This window comes from Choristoneura fumiferana, chromosome 2, assembly GCF_025370935.1.
Source record: "Choristoneura fumiferana chromosome 2, NRCan_CFum_1, whole genome shotgun sequence".
In the NCBI taxonomy this organism is placed as follows: Eukaryota; Metazoa; Arthropoda; class Insecta; order Lepidoptera; family Tortricidae; genus Choristoneura; species Choristoneura fumiferana.
In genome coordinates this window covers 1,552,734-1,564,334 of record NC_133473.1, presented here as the reverse complement: position 1 = coordinate 1,564,334, position 11,601 = coordinate 1,552,734, and the positions used below count along the sequence as shown (strand labels likewise).

The 11,601-nt window shown below is 38.6% G+C and overlaps 1 protein-coding gene across 5 annotated transcripts; it reads right to left on the bottom strand.

The window, feature by feature from the left end:
- Positions 1-10,136, bottom strand: LOC141445627 (troponin T, skeletal muscle-like). 5 transcript variants are annotated; one of them, XM_074111479.1, is made up of 14 exons: positions 10,028-10,136; positions 7,672-7,712; positions 7,334-7,372; positions 6,600-6,617; positions 6,338-6,355; positions 4,943-4,970; positions 4,519-4,644; positions 4,011-4,226; positions 3,495-3,713; positions 2,892-2,984; positions 2,482-2,562; positions 2,044-2,122; positions 710-921; positions 1-199 (listed from the first exon to the last, which is right to left on the bottom strand). In XM_074111479.1, exons 2-13 carry the CDS (start codon positions 7,692-7,694, stop codon positions 710-712), a joined length of 1,152 nt encoding a protein of 383 aa, XP_073967580.1. In that variant the 5' UTR covers positions 7,695-7,712; positions 10,028-10,136; the 3' UTR covers positions 1-199. The 5 variants fall into 5 exon arrangements, with proteins under 5 accessions (XP_073967580.1, XP_073967578.1, XP_073967579.1 ...); XM_074111477.1 differs by lacking the exon at positions 2,044-2,122 and adding an exon at positions 1,625-1,703; XM_074111478.1 differs by lacking the exons at positions 2,044-2,122; positions 10,028-10,136 and adding exons at positions 1,625-1,703; positions 9,977-9,994.
- Between the last annotated feature and the right edge of the window lie 1,465 nt (positions 10,137-11,601).

The following is an 11,601-nucleotide window of genomic DNA, read 5'->3' as shown; positions in this document are numbered from 1 at the left end:
CCTTATGAATAAATTAGTTTATTGCGACATAGTTGTTCAAGACGCGAGTGTAAACGTAAAAAATGTCCTTGTTCCGTAACGATGATGCGACAGTATAAATAATAAAAATAATTTATAATAATAAGTTAATGGCGTGGTTACAAAACAGTGCGACCGCGGGTCGACCAGTTTTCCCTCGGGTGGCTGCGGCGCGCTCAATCTGTAATAAAAAAAAACGCATTTTAGATAGCATCGACAAGACAAGAGAGCCCTGGATTTTTTATTGCTTCGTAGAAGGGCAAAGGGAATTGGTCCATGCAGCCATATCAGTATGACATGCACGTTCTTAATTATTATCTACTATTTATGTATAACACAAGGTGGACAGTTCATTTCAAGAGATCTCATTGCAATCTTTTTTCTTACTTCGCACATTTGTTGTTTTCACTTAATATTACAATTGATTATATCAGTATGATAATGTTAGATGAAGCATTATCATACTGGCATATCATACAGCTCAGCAAATAAAGCCTTCGGTGGTACGAGAGGGAGCTATTTCAGTAAACTTTTTCATTTCCAAATAATCATATCTAAATGGAGACCCTTCATCGCACGTGTTACATAGAATTTTGTAAAGCATTGTACCTATATATTGTTATTTTGTACTGCTTATTGAATAAGTTATCTTATCAACTTCGACCTCAAATTATAGAGAAACTCCACTTACTTATTCTTCTTCCTCTTCTTCCTCCTCCTCCTCCTCCTCTTCCTCCTCTTCTTCTTCCTCTTCTTCCTCAACAACTTCCTCCTCCTCGGGCTCCGGCTCGTACAGGGGCTCTTCATCCTCAACCTCGGCCTTGACGTCTTCCTCGCCTTCGGGGGACTCCAGGTCTCCCTTCTTCTTGCCAGGCCGCTCGCCGAACCATTTGGGCAGTCTCGCTGGTGAAGGAAAGACAATGAGTTGGTGGTGGTTTGTCAATGATAAAAGATTGGGGTGTTCGGTGAGAAGTTTAGATTCAGAGTTTATTAAAGCTTTACTCTTGCGTGTTTAGTGGCAATGCTTATTGTAAATACGTTGACAGTAACTATCAAATTCCATAGTTTGAAAATGATTATATGTAGATCAAATACATAATGGTCATTTCATATAATATGTTCTTCTCTGAAATTAACAACTTTACAGGATTGTTGTTATAAGGTAAAGCAAACCTAGTTTGGATTTTTGGACATGGTTACTCTAGCAATATATACTGTTCAATCAACTTACATCTAGAAAAAAAATTAGCAAATGAAGGAAACTGGAAATTATGCAGAATTAAACAAAATAAAGCAGTATACTTACGGAATGCAAAGCAGTGCAAAGATGGAAGCAAGAGAGTCATGGCGCCAACAACTAGGAACTTCATTTATTACCTTATCGCTTAAATAAAACAAACAAACCTTTGTGGTTCAGCATAGATATGCCATCATCAATTAAAGGTTAATTTAGAAAGAAAAGATTAACATGTTCAATTCAATATTATTAATTTACCATATAGTGACTAAGCATTATGCTGGCTTGAACATTAGTATGTACCGTTGTTTATTATAGGTAAGACGTGGCAGTTAAAGCAGTAAGGTACTAAACTCTATAGCTACTTACTCTTTTGCCTGCCTCCGAACTGCTCGGACCTCTCGGACCACACCTTCTCGAGGAAGTCCTTGTTGAGTTTCTCTAGGTCCTAGGGGTACACATAACACACGAGGGTCAATATACATGTGCTCGGAGCACGGGAGGGGGATGACCCTTTGCTGAACAAAACCGAGTTGTAATTTAAAGCAAATAATGCAAGATTAAATTAGTGTCTGACAGTGGTTGACTTTATGTGAGCGTTTGACAGTGAAACATCTCAAATAAATTTAAAATTGGAACTCAAAACAAATCGGTAATGTTCAATACACATTTCATAAGGTATTTCAGGTCAGACATAATGAATTCAAAACGTGTCATGATGACATGCTTGGCTGACGGGGATATAAACGTCGAGAGTCACACAGGGCTTCATTTTGGGTCCCGCTTACTTTTATTCCTATTCATAAACGCCTCCATCCTGTCGGTCCATAATTTATCCATATATTCAGCCAACGTGTTATCGAGACCCTGCGTTGAAAGCATTTACATATTTGAATTAACCTTCGGGGCAATAGTGAAATAGTAAATTACAGCTTTAACATCAAATATACTCGTAGATTACGGTTATAGCCAAAGGCTTTCACAGTTATCTTTTTAGAATGCCTCTAATGTTTTTCTATACAAAAGTTTTCATTGCATGATAGATTTTGACAGTATTTCCTTTTCTACTTGCAGATCAGTTGTTTTTATTTTTTCAGATGTAGGTAGTTTGAATACTGGTCTCATCTGATATGCTGTCTCTTTACAACAATAGTGTGAAAAGTATTAGCTGATCTTCATCTGGTGATGAAGATTTCTAACAAGACCATTGATTAATAGCAACTTACACCCTCGAAGAGTTTCTTTTTGTCGTCATAGGACCGTGTGTCGACACGTCGCTCATATTTTGACGCGACTTGGATCTTGGGCTGAAAATCAAGCAAATGATTAATTTATCAAAACTGTATCGTACCTAAGTAAGTACTATTAAGCCTTTAATCTTTTCTTTGTGAAATCACAAATATGTAGGACAAATGTACCTAAGTACTAAAATGGTAATAATCCTATATCAATATAGATGCTATTTTACGAATACACTCGAATATATAAGTACCTAGGAAAATAAAAGATAGCATTTATAAATTATTACTGGATACAGGAAATATTGAAAAGAGATAAAATGTAAGTAAGTTAATGCAAGAAATGGCATCATGGGATAATTTAAATATAGTGTCATTTAGGAAGCAATATTACTTACGGGGTGCTTGCCTGTGAGTGCCTCCGGGTCGAGACCCTTTTTGAGAGCCTTGTGCCTCAACTGTTGCTTTTGTCTTTCTTTGAGCTCTTTTAACTGTTGAAAAGAATGCATTTTATGTTATAATGTGAATATTCTGGCCCTCTTGTTCTGAGAGGAGGCCTGTGCCCAGCAGTGGGCCGTATATAGGCTGAGATGGGATGGATGGTGAATATTTACTTCGGCGGAAATTTTATGCTATACATCTATTTTGTACTTGTCAGTTATAAAATACTTCTACATTTTTAGGATTGCGCATCTTACAGTTTGTAAGTAGTTGGTCATTAAATAGATTAAGCACTGACAAGCTATCAGTTTCAAGTTAAGAAAGGTTAAAAAGTTTCTGATCAATAGCTAAGATAGACGTACCAGAGTCTGTCTTATCTATTGATATTACAGAATATGCATAATGTTCAGTTACTCAATCTTTACCAGACAAAAAATGTGTAAACATGTTCTTTACAGCAAACTGATTGTCAAGTACATACAATCTGTAAACGAAAAAGTAACGAACACAAATGCGGGCTTACTTTTCTCTTCAAGTGTTTTAAGCAAGTGGCAACTTACGTCGTAGTCCTGCCTCTTTTGCCTCTCCTCGAGATCGTATTTCTCGGTCTCGAGCTTGACGATGCAGTCCCACAGCTCCTGGGCTTTGACGCGCAGCTTCTCTGTCGACAGGTTGTCGATGTTGAGGGGCTTGATGCGGATGGAGAGGGAGATTTTCTTCTCTTCTTCCAGCTGCTCCTTGGTCTTGTTACGCTCGAGCTGAGCGTTGGTGAGGCCGAACTGTTGGAGAAGAATTGAATCAGCTCACGTTATATCCAAACTTCTAACTTAGATCCTCGATCTCTTGGGATTACGGATAAATTATTTGAACGTTCAATCATTAGCTTAGGTAAAATTGTTTTGGACTTGTTGCTGCTATGGTTTGTGAATGAGTTAGTTGGTCATAAGTAGATCAGATTGTCAGTTTTCATTTTGAAAATTGAACATTTACTGGTGTGAGAAAAATAGTATTTTTTTCAGGATTCTGTTAAGATTGTTTGACTAACGCATTTATAATTAGTGCATTGGTATGCTTACGTTGTCGCTCTTCTTTTGGATGGTGAAGTTGGGGCCGGTCTTGCTGGACTCCTTCATGGCCTGGAGCATGGCCTGGCGCTTCTTCTCGGCCTCCTCCAGCCGCTGCCTCTTCTCCTCGATGTCACGCTGTTTCTTCTCCTCAATCTCACGCACTCTCCTCTCCTCATCTTCCTTCTTCTTCTGGGCGAGGCGCTTCTCTTCCTCAGCGCGGGAGACCTGAGATAAAAAGTATAGTTAGTATTCGATTTATTATTACATTGTTTCTTTAATTTTGCTCTCTAAGGAGAAGTTTTCTTGCAAAAAAATGATTAGGTATGTTTTATTTTTTAAAATTATTACTTTATAATTTATGGAGTATTGGCGAATGCATTCAACGTGAAATTTAATATGAACTTAAACTTTTATGTAAGTAACTAGAAATAATTAAACTCTTGCATGCAATAATATCATCAACATAAACAACAATGCGTTAGCTTTACTGGTACCATAACATCTACGTAGGTCTCACCTTGCGCTTAGCCTGCTTCTCCTTGAGACGCTTGAGCTCATCCTCCTCCTTGGCCCTCTGTTTGCGCCATTCGTTGATGTAGTCTTTCAACTGCTCGTCCAAGTCCGACCTCTTCTGGTCTTGACGCTGTATCACAGAAATGTAAATTTGAAATACGAGGATTGGTTTCGAAATTAACAAACAGTTGCCGGAATGCCTTGCGGAGGTGCGGCCCGAGCGGCGTGCTATTTATACGTTTTACGATTTGATGATAACCCGGAAACCTACAAACGGTTACACTAATTTCATTGAATTTGAATGATCGACTTCTGACAAAAAGCAAATCAGGAGGTTATTTCACAATGATGAAATACTTTGATACATCATCATCATCTAGGTTTTTTTTTTACTTACAGGACATAAATAGATATGATGTTTTACTCACCTTAATGAATTCTGGGTCTCCCTCGCCCCTGTAAATCAAGAAGAGTTGTAAATCAAGGCAATAATATATTTTTTTCGGTTAATGTTATAAAAACCGTTGTTATAACGGTTAATTTTTAATGCTGACGATACATAAAATAGAGAATTAAACTCGTGTTACTTTGTGTCAGATTATTCGTCCATTAAATTAGACATTTGAATATTTAAGCGAAATTCTGCACATGTTAAATCCTTAGTGTTTGTTCTTGTTATAGCAACATTAGAACTGTTAAATTTTGTTTTAATGTGACGTATAGTAATATTGTGACTGGCAATTAGATTTCGTCTGCACCTTTACTAAAAATAGCCGTAACAAATTAAAAACTTGCTGTATATGTTGCATTTAGTGTCGGCTCACAGTAACAACATTAAGCTGTGGGTGCAATTCCTTTTTTGCAATTTCTACTGTGACTTAAAATTAATCAGGAATAATTCAGCGGATGCTTGGGCTACTTTGACTAAACATCACTGTAATTTATCTTCCTGTTTTTCATCGGTTTTTTTGACTTGATCATTAGTCGACGTATTACTATCGAACCAACTGAATCGTGACCCAACGTGGAACCTTTTCGTAGAAAAAATCATAGTAACATCGCATGGCTTGACAAGGAAATTCATTATGACACTTACTGTAAGAGCGTTCTACGGTGGACCAGGAATCAAATGGTTTGACTGTCTGTAGGTACATTATAGAATAGAAACAATAATCAACCATGATTGTAAATTCCGGACAAACTTTTACAAGTGTGTTCAGTCAAATTTGTCCAACCCTCTGCTGAAATATTCCTGACTAATTCAAAAAGGCTTAGATTAGTAAAACCTACGTTCCTAAAAAGAAAACATTCCCTTTTCCGCAAAATTACTTTCCCAAAACATAGATTTAGAAAAAGCGCTTTTGGAAAAAGCGAATTTTACTAGCCTAAGCCTTTCAAAACACCTTGTATAGTGAATAGTGAGTATTGAATTTGTGTGGGTATCTCTAATTTCAGTGCAATTAATGACACATAAGAAGGTAATTAAAATTACCATGAGGGTGGTGTTTATACACATAATGTTACAGTTACAGTAGACAGTCATGCTTCTGTCATGCTGTCCGGGCCATGCAAGGATCCGCGGCCGGCGGCTCGCCGGTTGACCGACTTCGTGCGCGGGCGCTGCCAGCACAATTTCGAAAATAGAACGCCTACCAACGATTTAAAATAGCCCGAGTCGTGACGGCGTGCGGTTTGCTCACAGCCGGTCATCTGGTCGATATAATTGGAATTCGGGAGATTTTAAATAAAAAATGCGCCCGCGCCTTATCGAGTTAATGAAAGGATTACATGTTAGTGACACCACAGAGAGCGGTGCAACTTACGCGATCGACGGTCTACTCCTAGAAACAGAAAACAACAATCAGCCGCTAGTCATCGTAACTACTGTCGTGTAGACAAGTCTGTATAATCGTAGGCGGTGAAATGTTAATGCACGCACTTCAAATCGTATAGCCATTTAGAAAATTTTGTGAAGTAAATTTCCTACGACGTCGTTAGTTGATAAAGTTAATTGTGGCCAATCAATTCCAATCGTATACGGCTAGAAGCGAAGCGATCTAAATAGTACTAGGCTTTTCTACTTACTCTTGTTTAGGAGCGGGCCTGCAAGTATCCACGGCACCAGCGAGGGAAAGAAAAAGTATACAGATTAGAATATGTCCCAAAGATAATCATATAACACATAAGACATAAAGAACAGAAAGAAAGCTTACCATGTTAGTGCGAACGTCCACAAGAAAACATAAGTTCAAACGGTTTTAGACATTCAGTGCCAGCAGAAAGATCAGTTTACTCACGGCAGATGTTACTACACTGATCTTTCCGTTAAGGTCAAAGACCTGGTGCTACAATGTTAGGAGAAACCATAAGACAAGCGCATTGGTGACGAGCGCATCGAGCGGCAAGGGTCAGTCGCCTCTGGAAGCAACAGAAGCGAAGACTTAAGCGCTAGAGGCGTTAAAGAAACTTAAACTACATTAGCGAAGTTAGTGTGAGTGCCGGATCAACCAAAAGGGCACGTCACTTACTTCCTGCAACAAAGAAAAAAAATAGGAGTAGGTGAGGGCGTGCAACAGGCCCAAGAGTTGGGAGCTCATAGTGGGGGCAGAACCTGCAGTCATGCTAGCTATCCACTGGTATATAGAGAATCTTTTTCGCGTATCCTTTACTAGATAGATTGTCTGAAAATGAAGACTTGCCAAGGCATAAGACATCAGGCCCAGAGAAGCTGAAGTGGTCCAAACCCAAACCAAAATCTAATCAGAACTATTTTTTTTAAAAGATAAGACGGAAGATGGAGAGTTTAGCTTTGTACTTACGTCTCGTGGACTTCTTCTACTTCCTCCTCTTCGGAGCCACTGTGGGAATAAATTGACATGTAACATCGGAGGTGTAATTGACACAGGTTTCGCGCATGCTTGTTGACATGTATAGGTAAACAGAGATAGTAATCAAGGTGTTTACAATAAGTTAGATACCTTGGGTGACATGTAAACATCAACAGATAGAATTGATCATTCGGGGTAAGTATAAAGATTAAGACACAATTTCTAAGTCTATTGATATTGATATTGGACTCTTGGTGTGCAAAGTTTGTTTTGGTAGTGTATTGTGTATTATTTAGTGCAGCAGTAGTGCAGCAAGTGTGTGTACTTACGAATATTCCTCTTCGTCAGACATGGCGGAGGATTATATAGTCTGTAAAGCAAAACGAAATGGTTAATGTGTTGATCAGGTTTTCTTGTAATAAAATTGTGCTCATTTTTGTTTATTAGGAAGGTTTGCTTTAAAAATAAAATTACAAGCCTATCAATATTTTACTTATGCCTGGGAGAAGTCAACTCGATTATGAAATTAAAGATCAGTTACTTAGATTTCGAATTCCTCGCTGAAGGTTGCTGAAGGCAACATTTTTGGTATGTTGTCCCGGGATGGGGTAATTTCTGAGAGTAGGATTGTCTTTATGCATTGTTGTTATTAACCGCGAAACATTCTAAAACAATATCGTGAACCAGTTAGTAAATATCTAGCTTCTTTAGAATAGAATAGTCAAATAACCGATTTTTTTTACATTTACTTTGTCTTGAATGAGTGACTTGCATAACTACCTACTCTTTAAAAATGTATTCAATAGTATTCATCTCAATTTGTTTCGCATTTGGAAATATGTATAATAAGCTCTTTCGCATTACTAGTAAAATTGATTTTACTTCCATAGTCACTAATATTTTCAATTGTTTCGTTTGCAACCGCAACCAGTTCATGTTCAATTATTTATCTAAATCAGAATCAATCTGCATTCCGTTTGTTTAATTAATTACCTCTACTGAAAATTTATCAATATAATTCCGTATTGCATCTATTGCGTTTAATTCCGCGTCCAAATAGCAATCATCAAAACGATGCATATCGTAATAATTTTCAATCATCGATCGAACCTTTTAATTGATTGCTTGTGCCAAATGTTTAGGAATGCGCGTAGGTGCATGACGTGAAAACGTTAAAACGTGCATATTGTTTATGAGACGGTTATTTTTAGCGGTTTATCTGTTGCCCATTAAGCACACCTACAGTGTTGGCAACCGTTCAACGAAAGTGTAAAAATGGACGATCCTGTTGCCTAGGATTCGAGTTTCTGGTGACCTTGAATTTTGTTTAATCCGTTGGAATTCTCCTCTGTATATCTTATTTAATGGGATCCATCTACTTGTCCATAGTCAATGTTAAATTATTTTTTATCTGCTGTAGACGCTCCTAGGAAGTTTAAATTATCTTATACCTATTTATTTCTATCAGTATTTTGGAAGTCTATTTATTTATTTACAAGTTCAATATGTCGTTATAATTTTTAATCCTTTGCTTTGATATCAATATTATCTTCAAACATAAGGTTTCATCCTTCAGCTTAGGTGTCAGTGTCAGGTTTAATTTTCGGTCTTTCATGTTAAAAGTAGATACGTGTCACATTTCCTCTTGTCTTGACGAGCGGATGGCCAAGTGTTTAGAGAACCTGACTACAAAGCTTGAGGTCCCGGGTTCGATTCCCAGCCGGGGCAGATATTTGTATGAATAATACGAATGTTTTTTCTCGGGTCTTGGTTGTTTAATATGTATTTAAGTATGTATTTATCTACATAAGTATGTTTATCCGTTGCCTAGTTTCCATAGTACAAGCTTTGCTTAGTTTGGGACTAGGTCAATTGGTGTCGAGTGTCCCGTGATATTTATTTATTTTTTATTTATTTCAAGGTCAATCATAACAATTGTTAAACTTTAATAAACATATTCTAGGTTTTTAACTTAAGTTTTTGTTAACCGTCAATGAGACCACTAAGTGTAATAATATCGAGTATATGGAGTGTTCTTTTTATCTTGTTTTGTATTTCATGTTTACTGTGATTGGTATATTTTCTTTTTCTCAAACTTAAACTGCTATATTGTCGTTATCTGATATGTATACCTTATATGAAATTTCGCGCAAGTTTTCGTTGGCCACTCATGTTTATGTAGGTATTTTTGATACTAAAAATATGAGATTCAGCGGCGGTTTTATGCCTGCTTGCTTGCTTATCATAAAAATGCAAATTTTGAGGACTAACTTGATATATTCTATGGTCTCCAGTAGATAGATACTTACAAAAACCTTATTACTTGACTATTCGAGTCAATTAATCGGATTTTTCGTAAGTATTTTTGAACGGTAAGTAAATCAACAACTTAGCAAACTAAAAATCACAAAAAAAACAAATGATACGTAATTTAAAAATTACGAATAAAAATGTGTGTGTGAGTGTGTGTCACTTAAAAAAAACATGTCCATTGACAAACGGCGGTTCCTGCTGTAACGTAATCCGCACTATACAAGGCGGCGCTATTTCCGCGGCGCGCGCGCGCGGTATAAATAGATCCTCGGTTGTCTTCGCCCTGCACACACTGCTCACTCAACACTATCCTTAGCAAACCTTTGGTAATCCTGTGGTTTAGCACTAGCACTGTCACTGTCCGCAACTTACGTCGCACAGGTGTTAGTGGTTCCGTTCCTCGAACAGCACAGCGATGTTGGAATGTGGAGTCCGCGACGACCGGAGCGGCTCTGGCGGCGGGCGGGCCGAGGCGGCGCTCTCCCGCCGCGCTAAATATAGCTGCGTCGTTTTGGCTGGCCAGCTCCGGTTTCTATAGACCAGCGAAAGGGCGGGGCTTGCCGGCTCCGCTCAGGGCTGCCGGCGCGGATGCCCTGGGCGTTCCGCGGATGTGCTGGCTTTTGCTGCTGGACGGGTTGAACTTCAATGTTTGAACCTGTTTGTCACGTTAGCGTTGTGGGACCCATAACCTATGGCAGTTAGACTAGTTTAGTTAGACACGTTAACATCTTTATCAAATTCGATTCGATTCGATGTAAACTTGGCAGCAGTGGCGTGGTATCGTAACAACTCGATTCCCACCGAATTGCCTTAATTTTTACAATACATCAATGATGACAAATTATGATAAGTTGGTACAGTCAAGGGCAAAGATATCGACACGGCCAAAGTTGCAAAAAAAGGAAAACACGGCCTTAATGTTAAGAGCATAAAGTCGTGTAAGTATACATATTTTTGTAACTTTGGCCGTGTCGATATCTTTGCCTTTGACTGTACGGCGGAGACGTACCAAACTCACGCTTCTCTCACTTTCCGGATCACCTAAATAAAATATTCACTCCACGCTACTGATGTATTATAGTATCGGTAAGAAAGTGGCAATTTTTTTGTTCCAGCCGCAAAAACGAACGTCTGGAATAGTTTGAAAACATAGCAACCCTGAAACTTCGACTGTCGGTATTTATTGACGTATCTGATACGCAAAATAACGCATGAGTTCAATGCAACTCGCAGTTTACGTCAATATCCAATAGGCGGATCGTTTGTGCACTGATATAGCTGTGCATTTATCTATGGGGTCCCACTGAAAAACAGCGTTGCGGCTTGCCGTAACATTATGCTGAGTGGTACCCACTTTATACTATTCGATGTTATTTTTTTATTCTTTCCATCTAATGTATTTTTATGTGTACTTATCGAATATGTATAAAAAAATGTTTCTTTCTCTCTCTCTCTCTCTCTCATTTGTTGTGAAAGTCGATACTTCCACTTTAGCGGCCGGGCCGCTCTAGGATTTAATAGAACCCTTCTAGGATCAAAGGGCAGTGCTAGTTTTAGCACAGCGAAATTATCAACTTTTGGGAATTTTGTAGAAGGTATAGGCCCGTGTGGTGTCGGGTTAGAATTACACTTCTCCATTTCTTCCGTGGATGTCGTAAGAGGCGACTGAGGATATAGGTTAAGGCATAGCGTTGGGTGGCGTTGGCTAGCAACCTGTCCTGTCACTATTGTGCCGTTTTTGTCAAACTTAAAACCTAAAATTGCTAAAAGTGGCTCCGAAGCGGTAGGTAACGTTTCGTGTGCTCTGCCTACCCCATTTGGGAATAGGATACATCAGGCGTGATGTTTGTGTGTGTGTGTGTGTGTGTGTGTGTGTGTGTGTGTGTGTGTGTGTGTGTGTGTGTGTGTGTGTGTGTGTGTGTGTGTGCGTGCGTGCGTCCGTGTGC

Coding starts and splice junctions, on each gene's coding strand:
- LOC141445627 (XM_074111479.1), bottom strand. CDS start 7,694: ATGTCTGACGAAGAGGAATATTC. Junction 7,373..7,671: donor TCTGACGAAGAGGAATATTC/GTAAGTACACAC, acceptor TTATTCCCACAG/TGGCTCCGAAGAGGAGGAAG. Junction 2,985..3,494: donor AAAAGAGGCAGGACTACGAC/GTAAGTTGCCAC, acceptor TCTTTTCAACAG/TTAAAAGAGCTCAAAGAAAG.